Source organism: Myxine glutinosa, chromosome 4 (assembly GCF_964187855.1).
Source record: "Myxine glutinosa chromosome 4, kmMyxGlut1.1, whole genome shotgun sequence".
Lineage (NCBI taxonomy): Eukaryota > Metazoa > Chordata > Myxini > Myxiniformes > Myxinidae > Myxine > Myxine glutinosa.
Window position 1 is genome coordinate 92,854,894 of NC_136264.1, and position 24,500 is coordinate 92,879,393.

The window sequence follows — 24,500 nt, forward strand, 5'->3', positions numbered from 1 at the left end:
TGAGAGAGAGAGAGAGAGAGTGAGAGAGAGAGAGAGAGAGAGAGAGAGAGTGTGAGAGAGAGAGAGAGAGAGAGTGTGAGAGAGAGAGAGTGTGAGAGAGAGTGAGAGTGAGAGTGAGAGTGAGAGAGAGTGAGAGTGAGAGTGAGAGTGAGAGAGAGAGAGAGAGAGAGAGAGAGAGAGAGAGAGAGAGAGAGAGAGAGAGAGATTGGAGGAGTTTGAGTTTTAGAAGCATTAAACTTAACCGGATTACATTTGTCCTACAGGGAAATCTTGTCCAAGTCCGAATTTAAAGTGGTGGATGTGATCAAACAAGATGTAGATCGAATGAGGAAAGATGGGGCAGATGGGAAAAACATGGAGGAATGTAATGTCGAGTCATCAGCATACAAGTGCATTTGGTTATTTGTAGAAGAAAGAAGGTCATTGATAAAAATGAAAAATGAAAGAAGAGTGTTGGAGACAGGACAGAACCCTGAGGGACACTGCTGTTGATAGGAAAAGGGGAAGATGTTGAACCAGCACCAATTATGGAGATAAGAGTGTTGGAGACAGGACCGAATTGTCAAGCATTCATTTACGGTCAGAGAGACAGTCAGAGAGAAAGCTTGATATGAGAGAGCAGACTGAAGAAGGAAAGACGGAAGAGGGAAGCTTGGATATCAGACCCCGATCCCAAACTCTGTAAAAGGCTTTTGAGATATCAAGGACTACAACAAAGGAATCCCAAAAGTCTCTCAGAGAAGAGGCCCAAACATTAATAATGTAAGAAACGATATCACCGGTACATATTGCCTTGTGAAAGTCATATTGATGGTCAAATAAAAAACTGCTATTCAAGATGCTTGAGGAAATGGGAATTGAGAAGCCATTCAAAGACTGTTCTCCTCACCCTCTATTTTGCTCAAGGTCATCTGCCATCTGCTTGGAAATCAGGCAACATTACCACTTTACACAAAAAGGTGCAAAAACAGATCCTTGCAACTACAGACCAATCGGCATGCTCCCAATCATCAGCAAGGTCATCGCTTCTGATATTAAATCCTTCCTCCTCTCCAATGGCTTGATCCCAGATCATCAATTTGGATTCAGACCATGCCACTCTGCTCTGGACATGCTGCTTCTGCTGTCTCAACAATGGATGGAGGTCCTCAATGCTAAACAGGAAATTTGACATATCACGTGCCTTCGATATGGTCTGGCACCCCACACTGCTCACCAAACTCTCCTCTTATGGTATCCTTGGAAATCTCCAATCCTGACTCGTGGACTTAATCTCCTCTCATCGTCAACGTGTGGCTCTAAATGGAATTCTGTCATCTCCTCTTCCTTTCCAGGCTGGAGTTCCACAGGGCAGTGTTCTGGGTCCTGTGCTTTTTCTGGTCTTCATTAATGATCTCTCCGACTCTGGAAAATCATCTCTATCTTTTTGCTGATGACTCCACTCTCTGTCGCTCCATATCTCAACCCTCAGATCGGCAGTCTGCAGCCTCCTCACTTTCTGCAGACCTGGACAAAATCACAAACTGGTCAAACAAGTGGAACATGTCTTTCAATCCTGACAAATCTCACATTCTCACTATGTCTCTCTGAAAATACCGTTTGGAAAACATTTCAATCTAATTTCTCAACAATCTTCTTGAAGAAGTTCTGTCACCCAAGCTTTTGGGTCTCACTAGCTGCCATGATCTTTCCTGGGAAAACCACATTTCCAAGCTGGCCTCAAAAGCCAGTCTCCACACAATGGAGGATGCCCAGTTGAAGTCCCTCCATGGCACTACTGAGCTTCTCTCCACACACAACGCTTTCATCCGCACCTTGATGGAATACAGCTCTCCCCACTGGACTGGTGCTCCTGCCTCACATCTAGGTCAGCTTCATGCTGTTGAATCCAAAGCTTTCAGAATCATTGGAACCTCCCGTGATGAAGCTGATTCTGAGGGACTTTCACTCGCTCACCGCAGGCAGGTTGCTGTTCGTTCCGTCTTCTACCGACTCCTATCGAACAACTTGCTCCCCAAGCTCTATCTGTGCTCTGTTCCCCAAATATCCCTGCAGTTGCAGGTCGCACAAGATCTGCCAGCAACCCTATTCTGGTTAAATTGCCTAAATCAAGACTCTCTGCTCACCTTCACTCCTTCATTCCTCTTTTTCCTGCCTCTGGGACGAACTCCCTCACTCTCTTTAATTCCACTCCTCCCTCCAGGTCTTTAAAACAGCTGTTCACCACCATCTCTTATTTTCCCCCATCCAAAACCTTGATCTTTTCTACACCAGTTAATCCATCCCAAATCCACCATCAAATTCCGTTTTCTTTCCTGAAAGTCCTTGCTCACCAAACAGTCCATCTTGTTTATCCGGTGTACCCCAACCCAGCCCTCTCCTTTCTTCAAATCTCCCGATGTCCCTGTTCTCCACTGTTGTTGTCCTTCCCTCTCTCTCCCCCTCTTGTTTCCCTCCTGCTCCCGGTCTTTATTATATGTATTATTATTTTATTATTATTTTTGCTTTATTTGCTTTTGCTTTATTATTTGCCTAATTGCCTAAGTCATTTTGTTATGTATTGGGAATACCTCACTGAAGTATGAAATGCCGACTAGCGACGACAATACATTAAAGTTTTAGTTTGACCTTTATTTTGACCTTGACATTAACCCCGTATCCAAAAAATAACTCCAGAAATGGACTCCCGTAATCTAAAACCCCTCGAAAGAGGTATTACACGACCCTCTAGGTCATAGAGATCAAAAGGTGAGCGACCAACATCCAAGATAGCGGCGGCCACCATCTTGAATTCTGAGAAATGCTCAACGTTGCACAAGTAGCAACCAAGCTAATTTGACTCTTCTAACTATATAGAACACATTTCCGTGAAAAAAGTTCGCAGTAGTTAACATTGCAGGGTCAACATTTTGGCAACCTGACGAAGACACAAAAGGAAAACTCATTTCTACACCAACACGAAGACGAACTCTTTCCCCCAACCCCTTAACACAAAGATATAAATTTCTACCACAATACTTGCACATGTGTATTTTTGTCTCCAATCATGAAGTTTACCAGGACTTTGATGTATTTGGGTATAGTCAGGTTCACTATGTTTTTTCGTTCAATTTTTTTGGAGATTAGCAAAACTATACATTTTTGGAATACTCAGTGCATGAGGAATCCAAAAATTAATGTTTACATTTGCGTAGACACCTTTGCGAAAAATGACCCTCACGACAGTGATGAAGATCTGTAAAAGCATATTCCTGAACGGTGTAGACCTAGTAGATCCTGTGTATAGGACTTATAGTTCAATCTGATACTACCTATAACTTCCTATAACAACCTATAACTTCAAAGGACTTGCAATATCATGTATTATGTAATACAGTTATATCACAAATATAAAGACAATGGTTTTCAATTACCTTTGTTTGTTGCTTTTCTATAATCCTGAGCACTATTTTGAGGCCTTTATTGGATTCCTTGACCCAGAAACATAGGATTAACATATTTAATTAAGTTTCTAGGTTGACTAGAAGCAGAGATCGCGCAAATATGTATTTTATGGCGGCCATTTTCAAAATCCAAAATGGCGGCCATGTAGGTGTCTGTGCAAATGCCAACATTGATTTTCGGATTCTCCATGCTCTGATGATTCCAAAAATGTACAGGTTTGCTAATCCCAAAATTTTGAACGAAATTATATTTGTTAACATAGTGAACCTGACTCTTCATCACTGTCCTGAGGGTCATTTTCGCAAAGGTGTCTATGCAAATGCAAACATTAATTTTTGGATTCCTCATGCTCTGAGTATTCCAGAAATGTATAGTTTTGCTCATCTCTAAAAATTTTGAACGAAATAATATTTGTTAACATAGTGAACCTGACTAGTAATTTGCACTGCAAACTACGTGTAACTGAAATTTTTATTTGACTGTACACAGTCAAGAAACTTCTAATTTTTCTCACCATAATTCCTAATTATTAATTCCTAATTTTATGGAATTAAAACATAATTCCATAAAACATTGCCTCAAAAAGAGAACCATGACAATTATAACTGCATATGGGCAGGGTACAGCCCGAAGTGGAGATCGGTTTCTGAGGTTTGCGACATGGAATGTAGGGACAATGACAGGGAGATCAGGAGAAGTGGTGGAAGTATTGATCAGAAGAAGAGTGGACATATGTTGTGTGCAAGAGACGAGATGGAAGGGAATTGGTGTGAGAATGGTGAAGGGTAGGCAGGGACAGAAATACAAGTTTGTGTGGCAAGGGTGCCCGGAGGGCGTGAATGGTGTTGGTGTCCTGTTTTCTGAGGAGTTTGTAGACAGTGTGGTGAGTGTGACTCGAGTGAGTGATAGGTTGATGATGGTGAAAATGATGATTGGAAAGCTCTTGGTGAACGTCATCTCGGGATATGCTCCGCAGGTTGGTCGGGGCGATGAAGAGAAGGACAAGTTCTGGTGTGCGCTAGAGAAGCTGATGGAAAACATGAAAGGTGAGGAAGTTGTTGTGGTAGGAGGAGACCTAAATGGACATGTGGGAAGGAGTATGGACGGTTTTAAGGGAGTTCATGGGGGTTACGGATATGGTGTGAGAAATGGAGAAGGTGAAAGGATTTTGGAGTTTGCTGATGGAGCTGATTTGTTGATTTGTAATACTCAGTTCCAGAAAGAGGATAACAAGCTTGTTACATACACGTCAGGTGGGTCGACGAGAACCGTTGACTACCTGATGGTGCGTAGGCGAGATAGGGGGCACCTCCGGGACACAAAGGTGATCTCGGGGGAGGAGGCTGTTTCACAGCGCCACTTGGTTGTCTGCGACATAAGGGTGAAAGGTGCGAGGAGAGCTCGGCGGGTGAAGTACCAACCGAGAATGAAGGTGTGGAGGTTGAAAGAGGTGACAGTAAGGGAGGAATTAAAAGAGAGGCTGAGTAGGGTAGAGGCTGATGTGGTTGAGCTTGAACGTGGTTGGATGTCAATGAAAGATGGTCTGTTGGGAGCCATTGGTGAGGTGTGTGGATGGACAAAAGGACCACCGAAGCACTCGGAAACATGGTGGTGGGATGAGGAAGTTGGAAAGAGGATTGACGAGAAGAGGAAGAAGTTCAAGGAGTGGCAGAAGGCGAAGGGTACGGGAGCAGAAAAAGCAGAGCATGAAAGTTATAAGGCAGCCAAGAAGGCTGCAAAGAAAGAGGTAGCAAAGGCGCAGGAGGCATGTAGGAAAATGTTCGGAGAAAGCTTGGATTCGGAAGAGGGTCAGAGAGCGGTATTCAGGATTGCAAAGCAGATAGCGAAAGAGAGGTGTGATGTGATGGGGGTGAGTTGCTTGAAGGATGAAGTGGGACAAATCGTTGTGGACCCAGATGGAACTAAAGGAAGCTGGAAAAGAAATATGGAAGTGCTGTTGAATACAGAGAATGAATGGGATGGCAACATAGAGAGCAACCCAGTTTTAGGACCGGCAGAGAAGATAACTGAGAAGGAAGTTGAGGAAGCGATAAAAGCAATACAACAACAACAACATGCATTTTAAGGCCATTTTCCCTGCTAGAGCGGGGGTTAGCCTTGCGGTCCCCATAACAATCTTCTCCATTTTGCCCTATTTTCTGCATCTCCCCTTGTTAACCCCCTTGCCCGCGTTTCTTCTTCCACCATCTTTAGCCAAGTCTTTCTCGGTCTTCCCCGTCCTCTACTTCCTTCTACATTCATTTCCATCACTCTTCTCAACCAGTCACTTTCATCCTTCCTCAACACATGACCAAACCATCTCAACCTGTTCCTCTTCACAGCATCCATCACAGGCTCTATTCCAATCATCTTTCGCAATTCATCATTTGTCTTCCTCTCTCTCAACGATACTACGCACATCCACCGAACCATTCGCATTTCCACCCTTTCCAGCCTTTGTTGCTGCTCTACATTCATTACCCATGTCTCGCTCCCATAAATCATAACACTTCTCACACATGCAACATACACCTTTCCCTTCAGCTTCAACGACACTCCCCTCCTCATCAGCACGCCACTCAGTTCCCGAAACTTCTTCCATGCACATCTCACTCTTGCAACCGTTGCCGAGTCTGATCCACCTTCTCCATTCAGCATGTCTCCGAGGTAGCAAAATGTTTTCACACCATCCAGCTTCATGCCGTCTCCAAGATCCAACTCAACATTTCCTCCATCTGCAGCTCCCTCTGTGCACACCTTACATGTGAATGTAGCTGCCACACTGGTTAATGACCCTCTTAGACCACTACAAGCGATAAAAGCAATGGAGTAGAAAAGCGGGAGGGCCGACGGGAGTTGTGTGAGATATGTTGAAGGCAGCAGGAAGTTGGGGTGTGAAGAGAATGACAGAGATCTGTAATCTGGTGGTGAAAGAAGGCCGCATTCCAGTGGTTTAGGAACTGAGTACCCTCGTCCCTCTATATAAGGGGAAAGGTGACGTTCTGGAGTGTGGCTCGTACCGAGCGATAAAGTTATTCGAGCATGGAATGAAGGTATTGGAAAGGGTGTTAGAGAGGAGGATAAGGAAAAAGGTGAAGATCGACGAAATGCAGTTTGGATTTATGCCAGGAAGAGGAACGACAGACGTGCTCTTTAGTGCGAGGCAGTTGCAGGAGAAGTACATGGAGAAGAGGAAGAAGTTGTTTCTTGGGTTTGTTGATCTGGAGAAAGCATTCGATGGGGTTCCACGCGAAGTATTGACATGGGCATTGAGGAAGTTAGGAGTGGAGGAATGGTTGATCAGAGTAGTGATGGCAATGTACAAAAGAGCACGCACAGCTGTGAGGACGAAGGACGGGAACAGTAGTGAGTTTGAGGTGAAGGTGGGAGTGCATCAGGGGTCGGTACTAAGTCCACTACTATTTGTAGCTGTGATGGAGGTGCTGGCTCAGAACGTAAAGGAGGGTTTACCGTGGGAGTTGTTGAATGCAGATGATCTGGTGTTGATTGCGAAAAGTATGAATGGACTGAAGGAAAATATGAACAAGTGGAAGGAATGTATGGAGACAAAAGGTCTGAAGGTGAATATAGGAAAGACGAAGGTGATGGCATGTGGTAAAGCATGTGGTGAGGTGGAAAGAACTGGGAAGTGGCCACGTGCTGTGTGCAGGAAGGGTGTCGGAGTGAACTCCATTTAATGTACAATGTGCGCTGAGTGAGTTCATCAAAAATGTAGTGGTCTGAGAGGGTCATTAACCAGTGTGGCAGCTACATTCAAATGTAAGGTGTGCACAGAGGGAGCTGCAGATGGAGGAAATGTTGAGTTGGATCTTGGAGACGGCGTGAAGCTGGAAGGTGTGAAAACATTTTGCTACCTCGGAGACATGCTGAATGGAGAAGGTGGATCAGACTCGGATACGGTTGCAAGAGTGAGATGTGCATGGAAGAAGTTTCGGGAACTGAATGGCGTGCTGATGAGGAGGGGAGTGTCGTTGAAGCTGAAGGGAAAGGTGTATGCTGCATGTGTGAGAAGTGTTATGATTTATGGGAGCGAGACATGGGTAATGAACGTAGAGCAGCAACGAAGGCTGGAAAGGGTGGAAATGCGAATGATTCGGTGGATGTGCGGAGTATCGTTGAGAGAGGAAGACAAATGATGAATTGTGAAAGATGATGGAAATAGAGCCTGTGATTGATGCTGTGAAGAGGAACAGGTTGAGATGGTTTGGTCATGTGTTGAGGAAAGATGAAAGTGACTGGTTGAGAAGAGTGATGGAAATGAATGTAGAAGGAAGTAGAGGACGGGGAAGACTGAGAAAGACTTGGCTAAGGATGGTCGAAGAAGAAATGCGGGCAAGGGGGTTAACAAGGAGAGTTGCAGAAAATCGGGCAAAATGGAGAAGATTGTCATGGGGACTGCAAGGCTAACCCCCGCTCTAGCAGGGAAAATGGCCTTAAAATGCATGTTGTTGTTGTTGTTGTTGTTGTATAATTCCTAATTATTACCTCTTTCATTGAAAAGCAGTCTCATACTTTTATCGATATTATTCACATCCATTTTCAAATCTGGATTGGCATGTGGGAGAAAAGTGATGTGCAAATTAATGTGAGCAAAATTATTGTCCTTTGTCTTGTTACATTTACTTTTTATTACATTGTCATTTGTTGGTGTGAATCCAATAATAAGTAAGCAAGTGTCAGTAAACATTGTCTTTGCACCCCCAGGGATTTGCAGATGACGCCAAACCGAATGATGCACAGGAGACCGATTTTGGAACAGACACACACAACTTACGAAATCGATTTATTGAACACAAGACTCCGACACGAGACACGTTTATGGACATATTCAGTGGACAAAGACAGATGAAGGATTAGAATTATAAATGAATGAATTGTTATTGTACAATATCAACTCAGCTCTACGATTCCTGACCTCCTGACCTTCACTCACACATGCACTCTGAAATGAAGCAGGCAAGGAGAGCTCAAATATCCTCGAGGGAATAGTTTGGAGACCAGAGCAGAACAAAGCAGAGCAGTACAGTGCAGAGCAGAGCAGACCCATACCAGGCAAAGATCATGGCTCAGCAAAGCATCCCCGAAAGAACAGCTCCACACAAGCATCGTCCCCACTGAAAGAGAGCGCCGCGCTAGAGCATTCCCTGCACCTCCTCCCTCCCCACCCCCGTAGAAAAGAGAAAGGATCGCTTTTTGGGTGATAAAATAGTCCCCCTTGCCCTCTCCAACTCATCTTGTCCATCACGTGACTGGCGTAGCCCGCAAGATGGCAGTTTCTTGCTGCTGGCCCAATATAAGGTCAGGGCGCACTGCTCCAGAAGATAGTGATACTTCTCCATACCAGCAGGTTCAGTCAATAATATGCTGCATTATTACAGCGGTGCGAGGGGTCCTCCCGAGGACCTCACTGCAGGTGACGATATCGATGCACCGGAAGTGACGTCACATCCAGGGACCGACGCCAACTCCGGAAGGTGGAAGGAGAAAAGGGAGCGAATATCATCGTGCCGCCTGTGTGACATCATATTAATTGCACTCTCGGGGATGCCTACCGTTCCTTGCCTGCTATTTGCCAGTTCAGACAGGAAGGATATATCACGTGACACCTTGATCGAACAAAAAACCAAATACATCATTGGAGCCAACAGGAAAACAACATCAAACAACCGAGTTCACAACACCGCCTCCATATAGAATACAAAATCACAATGCAACCTGAACGTTAATACTGTAACTTGCCTTATAACGGCAAAGAATGAGCAGTTGTACGTGAATACACTGTCCATACTATGGCCTTACACTTTAATAACTGCTCTGTACCCTACACACAAAACAATATCAAACTCTTCTCTACTTTCTCCCTCAAAATCGTCTCTTTTTGTGTACTCAAACACAATGAATTATAAATCAGCAGTAGAGCAATCAGAAAATAATTGCTCGATTCTGAGGACACAATCAACAAGTTTCAGCATTTTACATGTGTCATTTACCTTGTCGATCTGGCTTGGGTCCAGCAAAGTACGACAAATCGGCCAGGCCCGCAACAAGCCAAATGTCTCCAAATCAAGTTCTCGCAAGTAAGCACGGAATGCAGAGAGATGAACTGGTCCTGGATCCTTATCAACCACATCCTGGGTGTAGCACTGTGAGAGGCAAAATCACCAGAATTGAAGGCTAATTGTGAAATTGAACATATTATGGAACAATTGTAAAGGATATGGAAAGGCAAGTTTTGGCCCATTGTTAAATTAGTATTTACAAACCAGAATGTGCTTTCAAGGCTCGGCAGCGTGAGCAAGGCCTTGGGAGTGGAACAGAAGCGATAAGGGGACATCTGTAAATAGTTTTTTGCCCTTAAGTGGAGAACCCAAGCGCAAAGTGTTGACACAAGCCCAGGGTATATGCATTAATCAAGTAGTGAGATTGTGCAGGTCAGAGTAGGTTGACATATAGGGGATAAGACCATGGTTTCTTCTCCTTTGCCTGCGATAGTATCTTATGTAAAGCTTTTAGTGACTGTAGAATAGAAACCAGATGGGCTTTTGGTGCCAAGAAGACGGAGTCGACCAAGTTCTGTGTTGACCTCTACATTCTAATCCCACTACATCAAAGTAACAGAGGTCTACTGAAGGAGAATGCTCCGAGGGAAGGAAGAAGAGCAGGATGAGAGAGGAGAGAAGAGAAGGAAGAGGTCTTCAACCAAGCGACGCGTCATATCTTGGTTATATTTTGTGTAACAAGTTCTCTCTAAATTCGGAATAAACCTTGGCTTGAATAGACGAGTCTGAGTTCTTTGAGTCTGAGTCTCGTCTTGAGAAATTTATTTTAGGGTTCAGTTAAAAGTTCCCTAACAATCTCTTGCATTATCTGTGCTTGATGTGAAACAACATTATTTTTGTATACAAAATTATTCTTAGACTTATTGTTTACAACATAAGAAAAGAGGTTGTTTGGATGAGTTGGAAGTTTTTAATAGCACAAAAAGATCAAATAGAATGAGTGCAATAAGTGGGTAAGGTTGAACTACATGGGCTGAAACATGCAGTGTAGCGCAGGCTCTAATTCCGTGGTTCCCAACCTGGGGGCCATGGTGTATTTCTCGGGGGGGCATGAGGTAATTTGAACCATACTAAAAATTAAATATTGTTTGTTTGTTTTTTTTGATATTGTTTTGACTTTGATATTGTTTTTTTTTTTTCCTATTGCAGATTTGACGTTATGGCTTCTGGGAGTAAAAAAAGAAAGTATCTTGACGAATACATAAAGCTTGGATTCACATCCATTACCGTGTCTGGCCAAGAGAAACCACAATGTGTGCTGTGTCACAAGGTTTTGAGTACTGAATCCATGAGGCCATCCAAGTTGAAGTTGCACCTCGAGACGAATCATGCACAACATGCAAAGCAGGATCCCAAATTTTTCAAGCGGCATGAAAGAAATTTAAAGCGACAGACGTTGGATGAGGGAGGAGCTTTTCAACAACAAAATGTAGCAACTGTCCAGGCTTCTTATAAAGTTTCTCTTGAAATTGCAAAGAAGAAAAAACCCCACTCGATTGGGGAGACACTCATCAAGCCTTGTACCCTCCTCATTGTCGAACGGGTTCTCGGCAAGGCAGAGGCTCGCAAAGTTGAACAGGTGTCTTTATCGAATAACACAGTGCAGCGTCGTATCCGTGACATGTCGGAAGATGTGAAACAAGATCATCAATGAGATTAAGGCGGTGCCTTTCTGTTTTCTTTTCAACTTGATGAATCGACCGATGTTAGTTCCTCCTCCCAGCTACTGGCATTCGTTCGCTATGTCAAGGGAGATGATATCAAGGAAGAATTCTTGTTCTGCAGTGCCCTGGAAACAACGACAAAAGCTAACGATGTCATGGAAAAAATGAAGTTGTTCTTCGATGCGGGAGGAATTCAGTGGGAGAATGTATGCGGTGTCTGTACTGACGGTGCTCCTGCCATTCCTGGTTCCAAATCCGGATTCCAAGCAAAAGTGAAGATGCTGGCACCACAAACGAAAGGAACCCACTGTATGATTCATCGCTACGCCCTGGCTTGTAAGACTCTCCCTCTCTCATTGAAGAAAGTTCTTGAAGTCATAATCAAGATTGTTAACTACATCAAGGCAGGGCCTCTCAACACCCGAATGTTCAAGGAGCTATGCAAAGACATGAACGCGGAACATGAAACGTTGCTGTACTATACTGCTGTACGCTGGCTTTCGAAAGGGAATGTTCTGAACCGCGTCTTTGAACTTTGTGCGGAAGTCAAACATTTCTTGAATCTTCAAGGAAAACATGACCTCCTGCAGCATTACGACGAAGAATTGTGGAATGAACGACTTGCTTATCTTGCTGACATTTTTGAGCAGCAGAACCAGCTGAACCTCAAGCTCCAAGGAAGAGCGACTAATATTATTCTTTTCCACGATCATCTCAGAGGATTTGTTGCCAAGCTCCAAAACTGGCGCAGGAAAGTGAACCCAGAAAACATTGCTGTGTTTGAAAGAATGTCTGAATTGCAAGACAGCATGGGAAAAGAGCTTGATCCCGTTCTGAAAAATGACATTCTTGAGTATCTGCAGTCACTGGAGCTAGAATTTCATAAGTATTTTCCTGATTTAGACGACAATGAGGCAAAAATTGTGAGGAATCCTTCTTCCATCAACCTTTGCGTGGAGAGCATGCCGGAGGCAATGCAAGATGAATTCCTGGATCTCCAAAACGATTCAAAGACACATTCGAAGAGAAGAGCTTTACAGAGTTTTGTGTGGGAATGGGTCAACAACAACTAACAACAACATGCATTTTAAGGCCATTTTTCCTGCTAAAGCGGGGGTTAGCCTTGCGGTCCCCATGACAATCTTCTCCATTTTGCCCTATTTTCTGCATCTCTCCTTGTTAACCCCCTTGCCCGCATTTCTTCTTCCACCATCTTTAGCCAAGTCTTTCTCGGTCTTCCCCGTCCTCTACTTCCTTCTACATTCATTTCCATCACTCTTCTCAACCAGTCACTTTCATCCTTCCTCAACACATGACCAAACCATCTCAACCTGTTCCTCTTCACAGCATCAATCACAGGCTCTATTCCCATCATCTTTCGCCATTCATCATTTGTCTTCCTCTCTCTCAACGACACTCCGCACATCCACCGAACCATTCGCATTTCCACCCTTTCCAGCCTTCGTTGCTGCTCTACATCGATGACCCATGTCTCGCTCCCATAAATCATAGCACCTCTCACACATGCAGCATACACCTTTCCCTTCAGCTTCAACGACACTCCCCTCCTCATCAGCACGCCACTCAGTTCCCGAAACTTCTTCCATGCACATCTCACTCCAGCAACCGTTGCCGAGTCTGATCCACCTTCTCCATTCAGCATGTCTCCGAGGTAGCAAAATGTTTTCAGACCTTCCAGCTTCACGCCGTCTCCAAGATCCAACTCAACATTTCCTCCATTTGCAGCTCCCTCTGTGCACACCTTACATTTGAATGTAGCTGCCACACTGGTTAATGACCCTCTCAGACCACTACATTTTTGATGAACCCACTCAGCGCACATTGTACATTGAATGGAGTTCCCTCCGACACCCTTCCTGCACACAGCACATGGCCACTTCCCAGTTCTTTCCACCTCACCACATGCTTTACCACTTGCCATCACCGTCGTCTTTCCTATATTCACCTTTAGACCTTTTGTCTCCAAACATTCCTTCCACTTGTTCATCTTTTCCTTCAGTCCATACATACTTTCCGCAATCAAAACCAGATCATCTGCATACAACAACTCCCACGGTAAACCCTCCTTTACGGTCTGAGACAGCACCTCCATCACAGCTACAAATAGTAGTGGACTTAGTAACGACCCCTGATGCACTCCCACCTTCACCTCAAACTCACCACTGTTTCCGTCCTTCGTCCTTACAGCTGTGCACGCTCTTTTGTACATTGCCATCACAACTCTGATCAACCATTCCTCCACTTCTAAACTTCCTCAATGCCCATGTCAATACTTCGCGTGGAACCCTATCGAATGCTTTCTCCAGATCAACAAACCCAACAAACAACTTCTTCCTCTTCTCCATGTACTTCTCCTGCAACTGCCTCACAATAAAGAGCGTGTCTGTCGTTCCTCTTCCTGGCACAAATCCAAACTGCATTTCGTTGATCTTCACCTTCTTCCTTATCCTCCTCTCCAACATCCTTTCCAATACCTTCATTCCATGCTCCAATAACTTTATCGCTCGGTATGAGCCACACTCCAGAGGGTCACCTTTCCCCTTGTATAGAGGGACGAGGGTACTCAGTTCCCAATCCACTGGAATGTGACCTTCTTTCACCACCAGATTACAGATCTCTGCCATTCTCTTCACACCCCAACTTCCTGCTGCCTTCAACATATCTCCCACAACTCCCGTCGGCCCTCCCGCTTTTCTACTCTTCATTGCTTTTATCGCTTCCTCAACTTCCTTCTCAGTTATCTTCTCTGCCGGTCCTAAAACTGGGTTACTCTCTATGTTGCCATCCCATTCATTCTCTGTATTCAACAGCATTTCCATATATCTTTTCCATCTTCCTTTAATTCCATCTGGATCCACAACGATTTGTCCCACTTCATCCTTCAAGCAAGTCAACCCCATCACATCACACCTCTTTCGCTATCTGCTTTGCAATCCTGAATACCGCTCTCTGACCCTCTTCCGAATCCAAGCGTCCTCCGAACATTTTCCTACATGTCTCCTGCGCCTTTGCTACCTCTTTCTTTGCAGCCTTCTTGGCTGCCTTATAACTTTCATGCTCTGCTTTTTCTGCTCCCGTACCCTTCACCTTCTGCCACTCCTTGAACTTCTTCCTCTTCTCGTCAATCCTCTTTCCAACTTCATCATCCCACCACCATGTTTCCGAGTGCCTCGGTGGTCCTTTTGTCCATCCACATACCTCACCAACGGCTCCCAACAGACTATCTTTCATTGACATCCAACCACGTTCAAGCTCAACCACATCATCCTCTACCCTACTCAGTCGCTCTTTTAATGCCTCCCTTACTGTCACCTCTTTCAACCTCCACACCTTCATTCTTGGTTGGTACTTCACCCGCCGAGCTCTTCTCGCACATTTCACCCTTATGTCGCAGACAACCAAGTGGTGCTGTTAAACAGCCTCCTCCCCCGGGATCACCTTTGTGTCCCGGAGGTGCCCCCTATCTCGCCTACGCACCATCAGGTAGTCAACAGTTGTCGTCGACCCACCTGACGTGTATGTAACAAGCTTATTATCCCCTTTCTGGAACTGAGTATTACAAATCAATAAATCAGCTCCATCAGCAAACTCCAAAATCCTTTCACCTTCTCCATTTCTCACACCATATCCGTAACCCCCATGAACTCTCTCAAAACCGTCCATACTCCTTCCCACATGTCCATTTAGGTCTCCTCCTACCACAACAACTTCCTCATCTTTCACGTTTTCCATCAGCTTCTCTATCGCACACCAGAACTTGTCCTTCTCTTCATCGCTCCGACCAACCTGCGAAGCATATCCCGAGATGACGTTCACCAAGAGCTTTCCAATCATCATTTTCACCATCATCAACCTATCACTCACTCTAGTCACACTCACAACACTGTCTACAAACTCCTCAGAAAACAGGACACCAACACCATTCACGCCCTCCGGGCACCCTTGCCACACAAACTTGTATTTCTGTCCCTGCCTACCCTTCACCATTCTCACACCACTTCCCTTCCATCTCGTCTCTTGCACACAACATATGTCCACTCTTCTTCTGATCAATACTTCCACCACTTCTCCTGATCTCCCTGTCATTGTCCCTACATTCCATGTCCCAAACCTCAGAAACCGATCTCCACTTCGGGATGTACCTTGCCCATATGTCGTTGTAATTATCATGGTTCTCTTTTTGAGGAAATGTTTTTTATGGCCGGATGCCCTTCCTGACGCCAACCCTCTTAGTCGCCTCTTACGACACGCAGGGATACGGTGTACCTATTCTAACCAGGGTACACACCGTACACACCGGTCCAAGTCAATTCATTTAAAAGTACAAGGATGGCCGAGTCGTCCTCCCAAATACATTACACATACAAGCTCCTCCACAAGCTTGAGATCACCATTGATAACAAAGAAAAGGTTCGTTTACACTGCACGTTAAGTAGCTAAGATGGCCAGGCGTACAGAATGTAAACGCAACACTTTCGAAGGTGAGATCCTCAGTGAGCAGAAGCACTCGGAGCCCTCAAGCACGTCATGCAAACGAGCCTCAGGAAGCAGGAAAGGAGGCCTCAAGCACGTCGTGCAAACGAGCCTCAGGAAGCAGGAAAACGTACACGTCGTGTAAACGAGCCTCAGGAAGCAGGAAAGGAGGCCTCAAGCACGTCATGCAAACGAGCCTCAGGAAGCAGGAAAGGAAGCTTCAAGCACGTCATGCAAACGAGCCTCAGGAAACAGGAAAGGAGGCCTCAAGCACGTCGTGCAAATGAGCCTCAGGAAGCAAGAAAGGAGGCCTCAAGAACGTCGTGCAAACGAGCCTCAGGAAGCAGGAAAGGAGGCCTCAAGAATGTCGTGCAAACGAGCCTCAGGAAGCAGGAAAGGAGGCCTCAAGCACGTCGTGCAAACGAGCCTCAGGAAGCAGGAAAGGAGGCCTCAAGCACGTCGTGCAAACGAGCCTCAGGAAGCAAGAAAGGCCTCAAGCACGTCGTGCAAACGAGCCTCAGGAAGCAGGAAAGCAGGCCTCAAGCATGTCGTGCAAACGAGCCTCTGGAAGCAGGAATGGAGGCCTCAAGCACGTCGTGCAAACGAGCCTCAGGAAGCAGGAAAGGAGGCCTCAAGCACGTCGTGCAAACGAGCCCCAGGAAGCAGGAAAGGAGGCCTCAAGCACGTCGTGCAAACGAGCCTCAGGAAGCAGGAAAGGAGGCCTCAAGCACGTCATGCAAACGAGCCTCAGGAAGCCTTGTCTTGTCCTGAAAAGCGCCACACAAACACCCGAACCCTTGGGCTGGAGTTTCGTGCTCTGATCGTCATCTCACCGACAGAGAATCCACAGTTGTTCAAAGGCCTCAAGCAGTGCCAATGTCCTGGGTGGGAATGGGTCGCTACCCTAATATCAGCCAGATAGCTATCCGGGTGATTCTGCCATTCTCGTCTACCTATCTCTGCAAAGCGGGGTTTTCCACGCTGTTGAATATCAAATCAAACAACAACAACAACAACAACAACAGGCATTTTAAGGCCATTTTCCCTTCAAGAGCGGGGGTTAGCCTTGTGGTCCCCATGATGTTGTTGTCCCTAATGTTGAATATCAAAACTAAACAGCGTAATCGGCTCCACGTGGAAGATGACCTCCGCTGTGCCCTGACTGTGACTCAACCATGGATACCCCCAATTGGTAGCGAAAATGCAATTTCAGCCATCCCACTGAGTTTTTAATTCACTTTTACGGCGCATGCACCGCATCCCTAGTTTTGATTACCTGAGTTGTTGTCGAATCGAGTTTCTTTTTGTGAGATTATAACACACTGCGTTAAATACAGACACAACAGAGGTTTTTAGTTTTCACATATTCTTGACTTGGAACCTTTTCATACTGTTTTCTTGTGTGACAGTTCTATTTTATGCTGTCCATAGTGTTGCTAATGATAATATTAAAATCTCATATCAAACATGCATCATTCGAGCGACATTGCTTTGTTTGCTTCTTCCAAAAACGATGTAGTTGGGAGCCAGTAAGGAACAGAAAAAAAACTATGGATCTAAATGTTCATGTTGGCTACTTAGAATTCATCATTTTCTGTGTTATAATTTACCAATTCTCACGCAAACAAAATAGCCAATTAAAGGAAAAAACACCTCTGAGAATGCACCACACAGCGTCTAGAAATCAAAATTTTTCTGGGGGGCATGCTCCAAGTCCCCCCTAGCCTGCTTACATGCGCTCTGCCGCTCGACCCTCGCGGAAGGGAGGGGGGTGCTGGGGATGTGCTCTGGGGCCCAAGGGGGCCATAACACAAAAAAGGTTGGGAAACCCTGCTCTAATTCATACATCACAATCACAATCTCAAGGCACGCCAAATAATTCAGAAAGCTACAAACAGTGCCGGCCATTAATGACGCAAAATGCCAATGGCTGCACAAATTGCACACAAAAGCATAAAACTTGCACTAATTAAATAGCATATGTTAATAAACAAACTAAAAAGCAAGAAAATAAATAAATTAATACTGCGTCCAAATATCTACCCCTGAGATATTGTCGAAATAAACAAAATCCACCTGAAGGCAGATTTTTCAGTTGGAACCTGAAAAACATCCACCTTTGACACCAAAAACGAATGAAAAGGAATAAAGTTAACATCACCACCTTGTCCTTTTGGGTTTTGCTTGTAGAGACTTCAGCTGCATTCTCCTCACTCTGAGAGCTGTCCGTCGATATGTTATGGACATCCACTTTGTATTTCTTCCCTAAATGCATGCAAATAGCAAAGGCATTTTTCTGTGCACATCAGCACCAGGACTACAACATCAAGAGCATGACAAAAAAATTGATGACTATTTATCAATTTAACCATCAACTTCCTTCTGGTGAAACTACCTAAATGCAGGATCACTGCTCACCTCCACTTATTTGTTTCTCTTTTTTCCTGCCACTGGAACAAACTTCCACAATCTCTTCAATCCCACTCCCCCCTCCAGATCTTCAAGACAGCTGTTTGCCACCATCTCAGATCATCCCCAATCCAAAACCATGATCTTTTCTACCCTCGTTAACCTCAACCCAAATTCCTCCTCCTTCCAATTTTCCAGTTTGCCCTCCTTGGAGTTTCCTTCTGTATCTATCTCGTCCGCCCCATGCATCCTCTCCTTACCCCGTTCATCCCCACACCCATTGCTGGCCAAGTCTGCCTCTATCTTGGCCTTCAGCACTGCTGTTGGTGTTTCCCTTCTCTCTCCTAATGTTCCCTTTGTCCTGTTGCGTCCTGATCCGTTGTGTTTACCAGCTCTTCCACGAGCCTCGACTATGTATATAAAAAAATAAAAAAAATAAAAAAGGGAGGTGCAAAGCGCCCCTCCATCTTATTATAATTCACCAAATGAACAGTCTGTTCCCAGGTACAGCAAAAACGGCTGAACCGATTGCAACAAAATTTTTGGTGGGTAATCCTGGGACCCCCTAGACCTAGAATAAAATAGGCTGCGTTGTTTTTCCATTTTTTCCCCCAATTTTCCAATTTTTCAAATTTTCCAGTTTTTCCAAACCCCCTGGAGTAAAATAGGCTATATTGTTTTTCCAATTTTTCCCCAATTTTTGAATTTTCCAGTTTTTCCAAACACGATGGAATAATATTTACCGATATGAACAGTGATGTGGCTTTTATTGAAATTCTACAAATACTGTTTAGATTTTGATGATTTGTGTGTGATATGATTTAACAGATGTTTATATAAATCGTTTAAAATAAAAAAAGCCTTCAATTTCTGATATTTTGCCTTTTCATTTGGGCCTCCCAATTGAAGCCCCGCCCATAGGGCGGGTACCGTTGCTGGTTTATATAAGGCATCGTTTCTCTGCATGCAGCTTTAACATGGGGACTGAAAATTAGTTTCTCGGCTTTTACTGGACGAAATCGGCTGTAAGTTCCAGAAATAAATGCTTTGTACGTTGAGGTAAAATGTTCCAAATTTCACCAATGACCGTTTCTGCATTTTTGAGTTTTATTAAGAAAACCCTCCAATTTACATTGGTGTTTGTCCATCTGTCCATCCGCCCAAAATGTGTTGGCGCTCATATCTCAAGGGCTACACATTGAAACTAGCTGAAACTTGGAATATACATTGGCCAATAGGTCTAGTTAATGGCTTTCAAAACAAATTCCACCTAATTTCCATAGTTTTTGCTTTAAAAATAAATATACATAAATATATATATACATAAATATATATATATACATAAATATATATACATAAATATATATACATATATATAAATATATATACATACACACACACACACTTTATAACTCTTCAAAATATTATAACCCAAATCTAATGTGCTAGGTTAATGGCCCAATTGATAAGGCATCAGACTCCCAAGCTGGGGAGTGAAGGTTTGAGTCCCATCTGGGTTGAATAATATTTTTCTTCTTACTTTTTGAAGTCTTTTATACAATCTTGAATTAATCAAATGGAGGTGCAAAGCACCCCTCCCTTTACATGGGATGTATGCAACTTTAACATGGGGACTGAAAATTCGTTTCTAAGCTTCTACTGATATATATATATATATATATATATATGCACAACTTTATACCCCTTTAAAACATTTAAATATATATTTCAACGTATTCCCCTTACTTTACGCCCCCCTTACTTTTTCAAGTCTTTTATATCGTCTTTAATAAAGTCTTGTACAATGAATAAATGCATTTTGTTCGTATTTAAAATGTATCTTGTGAAAAATGTCAGGGGCATATAAAAGGCCCCTTTATATGGAATGTGCCATGTGGCAAACTATAGAAAAGAAGGGACATTCAAATAAAAGGAAGGAAAATACATTTACTTCTTCATGCAGCTGTATGAATCAAATTGGCACCCTTTTATGTTAACTTTTCTAGAGCATTACTTGGTTCCTCCTAAGAACACAAGGGTCGTCCAGCATGCACACGAGGTATTTTTTTGAATGTCCCTTCTTTTCTATACTTTGCCACATGGCACATATTATATATAAAGGGGTCTTTTCTATTCCCCTGGCATTTTTCCCCAAGAATATGCTTTACCAACGGGTTTAAATATGGAGAAGCAAATCGTATTGAATGCAACGAAAATAATAATAAATAAATCTTTATTGTCCCATTTTCAGGGAAATTATTCTTTGGTGACACCGTAAGTTGACCATCATTAAAACATAAAACACAAAGGGAATAAGAAAACAATATAAAAAAATATATATATATATATATATACATATATATATATAAAATAAATATAAAATATGGAAGATTGACAAAACAGCAAAATGTCTAGGAATTTGAATTTAGCATTTGAATCGCACGTGGTACAAATGACCTTTTGAAAATGTTCTTCTTCATCCTCCTTACACGAAAGCGTCTCCTGGATGGCAGTTTTTCAAAAAGCCCGTTCAAGAAATGACTTTCATCGGTACACACCTGCACCGCCTTCCTTTTCAATGCTCGCAAGTATAGAGACTCCAGACTAGTTGAAGGCGAAAGCGTCTCCTGGATGGCAGTTTTTCAAAAAGCCCGTTCAAGAAATGACTTTCATCGGTACACACCTGCACCGCCTTCCTTTTCAATGCTCGCAAGTATAGAGACTCCAGACTAGTTGAAGGCCCAACTACAGCTTTAAATGCCAGTGTAATGACCTTTCTCAATCGTGACTTATTCCGCACATTAAGATAACTGTACCAGGAAATCAAATTAAATGATAAAACACTGATCAGTAAGGAATTTGTCAATATCCGCATCACATGAGAGCTAACACAAAATGAATTCAACTTCCTGAGAAGATACAATCTTTGCATTGATTTATTGTACACAGCATCAGTATTTCCATAAAAAGTTAGCTTGTTATCAATAAAGGTTCCCAGGTATTTAAATTTGTTAACAATTTCTACCTTATCACCATTTATGGTTACAGATTCATGATTGTGACCTTTCCGATAGTCCAAAATCATGTCTTTTGTTTTGCACACATTCAGAGTAAGACAAATGTCCCCACACCACTTATTCAATGTGTCACCACTTATTCAAACCCTTTTACACAAACACAAGTTGCACAGCTATATTAAAACTCTGTGACACCTTTGCGGCTGGGTTTTGGAGCGCTCGCAGAACTTGTTGATGTGCTTGCTGCAGTTTCTCCAACGTTATTGTCAAAATGCGCCGCATGTGGGACGTACCCCAGTGTAGCTGAATTTTGCACACACGATCATTGAGTTCACAAAGCCAAACCTTCATTCACAACCAATGCCAAAGGTTACTCAGGATTAACAAACAAGCAAGCACCAAATAAAATTCTCATTATCAATGGGACAAAATCCTCTCTTTGAACCCAATAGCTTCGACTTGGAACCTGATCCCCCTTTCAGAAATATGCAAGACTGACATGATGTGCTCCAAGTTTTAAGTGAAGCAAAATGAAATAAATGTACTCATCTCTGATCAAAAAGCTGTTACAATATTGAAGCAATTATTAAAGATGCCAGACCTGTACAGCTCAAACAGCCAAAGAGACTCTGGATGGTGGGGCATCACGCCAACAGATGGACCTCCAAATCAACCCATGAAGCTGTTACCAGTCATAGTCCCAAATAACCAGCATATATCTGAGGTTAGTCGAGGAATAACCAGAAGAGGCATATCACCTGTCAAGCAAGTCTCCAGCAAAGCTTGGACCTCTGTGATGTTGTGCAGTCGACACAGCACCTTGTTTTTCATTTCTGCATCTTGCTGCCTACAAAAAGCATTCAGGATCTGGCCAGTGAAAGGGCAAGGAGACAAAGAAGAAAGTGAAAACATGAATAACAAGCGTTACGCCTAGGTCCCCCGTCGGTGAAATTATGAGTTGACAAAGTGGAAGACGCAAGGCGGCCATCTTGGATTATGACGTGGCGACCCAATTTTCAATGGCGTTCTTCCTTATGCCTAGATACACCCACACACCAGATTATAAGTTGGTACTTCGCTTATTTTTCAAGATATTCTGCTCACAAGGTTCAGACATACATGGCGGCGGCCATCTTTGATTTTGACATGGCGACCCAATTTTCAATAGCGTTCTTCCTTGTGCCTAGATACACCCACACACCAGATTAGAAGTTCGTACTTCGCTTATTTTTTAAGATATTCCGCTCACAAGGTTCAGACATACATGGCGGTGGCCATCTTGGATTTTGACGTGGGTTGCACCCACACACCAAATTCGAATGCGGTCCTTCGCTTACGCATGCACGTACGCACGCACGGACGGACGGACGGACAGACACACGAGCGGAGGGGAAAACCATTGTCCCCCTTTCGCTCCGCGGTGCGACGGGGGACAAAAACAAGAAAAGTAACCATTTCCCAATTTTCTCCAATGGTGTATGGATTCCTTTAAGCGAGATTGCATGTGATCACCTCACGAAACCAGTTAATGGTGAAGAAGAGCAGTGTGCAAAGCATTTCTCGGTTGGCACGTGGCAGAAGATCCACCCCTTCAATGAGCTCAGAATCGGCTATATACAGAGGACAGCCTGCAGATGCACAACACAGCACACAACTTTTGCAAATGGTGGAAGTTTTTTTTGTCAAAATACAGATGAAATTTTGTGTTTACTCTCAAAGGACATCAATTTCAAGCCAAGGCTGATTTGATAATTAAGTGCTGAAATGTTGCATGCCCAAGTCCTGAGTGGGGGTTCCACGTGAGGAAGGCCCAGAAATGGTGTGAAAAAGTTAGAGCCATAATATAACAAATCTTAACAAATCAAAGTAACTTTTTATATAAACAAACTACCATCAAAACTTCCATTTTAAAAGTTATTGAAGAAAGGAAAAAAACACCTCGATTCTGCAACAGACTTTTCTTCTAATTATTCATTTGAACTCAACCCCAGCAGTAACACTTGATGAAATCGCTCCGCTAACTCCCCAAGCACATGCAATTCTGTTGCCGTTCCCCAGTCCCGCTGAGCATGCTATGAAGCAGCCGTGTCGCCAGTTCAAATGCTCCAACTGCATCGTGACCATGCTGCATATCGCTCCATTTACTTTCAATACATTAATGGTTTGTTAAATACAAAAATAAATAGAATGGTCTGCATTCATCACAGGTAACAACAAAAAAAGACCATCTTCGCTGCTCACAATCTTCACTGCAGTGAGAAAATGCCCTCCAAAGCTGAGAATATCGTTGTCATGTTTAACTGTTTTTTGTTAATACGGTACTTCATGTTAATCCAGTTGTCAAATGCATGGAGTGCCATCATTAGAGTGCCTCGACTTCCGCTTCCGGTCCGGTCTGGAGAGGACGCTGGCGTTACTTGTTCGCCGCTTCTCCGACTGGGCCATTGTACATAGTTTGCTTTTCTGGTGGTCGTGGCGGATTTTTGACCGTTGGGTCTGCCCTCTGCTCGGTCCCGGCTCTGCTCCTGGCTTCGCCTGCCCGGCTCCTCCACTGTTTCCTCAGGCCCGCTCCCGTTGTTTGTGGCCGTTGTTTGCGGCGGTGGCTGTTTGCCGCTGTGGTCTTGATTAGCGGCTGCAGTCGTTTGCCGCTGCGTTTGCCGCTGCGTTTTCCGCTTTGCCTCCTCGACCTTGGCCTCGTACTCGTCCCTTCGCTCCTGCCTGGCATGGCTCTGAGGTACTCCGCCGCAAGGCTTCTTCTGCTCAATACCCGCTCCACCCCATCATGCATCTCTGCCATCAAATCAAATGGACTCCTCCGACGACCCAGGTACATTCACCGTGGCTCCGGTCGTAAGTTTGTTTATTTGCAATCAGGTCACTCCATCCCCGTCCTCTGGTCGGCTCAGCGCACTCTCACTCTTCGTCCCAGCGCACCTGGTCACAGCAACCCACACGATCGCACCTCCTGCCTACGAACCCTGGCTAAATCACCTGAATTCATCCCTGCTGTTCAAAACAACATCAAGCTCACCCTGTTCAACACCCGGTCCCTCAACAACAAATGCCTCATCCTGAACGAATACATCCTGGATAACAAACTGGACTTTCTCTGTCTCACCGAAACCTGGCAACAACCTCTGGACTACTACACACTTAACCTCACCACACCCAATGGATATTCCTACGTCAATAAACCACGCTCGGAGGGCCGAGGTGGTGGAATTGCCGTTATCCACCGTCAAGACATCAAGACCAACCTCATCTCCATCTCATCTGCTCCATCATTTGAACACCTGGCTTTAAAACTCTCTGGTCACACGCAGTCAGTCATGGCTGTCGTCTACCGCCCTCCCAAACCACACCCATCATTCCTGTCTGACTTCTCCTACTTT

The 24,500-nt window shown here is 44.1% G+C and overlaps 1 protein-coding gene across 3 annotated transcripts in view; it reads right to left on the reverse strand.

Annotated features, from left to right (window-relative positions):
- The window catches only part of FANCD2 (FA complementation group D2), a 340,198-nt gene that overhangs the window by 140,966 nt on the left and 174,732 nt on the right, over positions 1 to 24,500 (reverse strand). For all 3 annotated transcript variants that reach the window (XM_078776144.1, XM_068112928.2, XM_078776145.1), the window contains 5 exons: positions 22,621 to 22,736; positions 21,867 to 21,975; positions 21,304 to 21,411; positions 17,847 to 17,947; positions 9,456 to 9,608 (listed from right to left, as the gene is read on the reverse strand). In XM_078776144.1, coding sequence (XP_078632270.1) covers positions 9,456 to 9,608; positions 17,847 to 17,947; positions 21,304 to 21,411; positions 21,867 to 21,975; positions 22,621 to 22,736 — 587 coding nt within the window. The remainder of the gene's footprint in view (positions 1 to 9,455; positions 9,609 to 17,846; positions 17,948 to 21,303; positions 21,412 to 21,866; positions 21,976 to 22,620; positions 22,737 to 24,500) is intronic.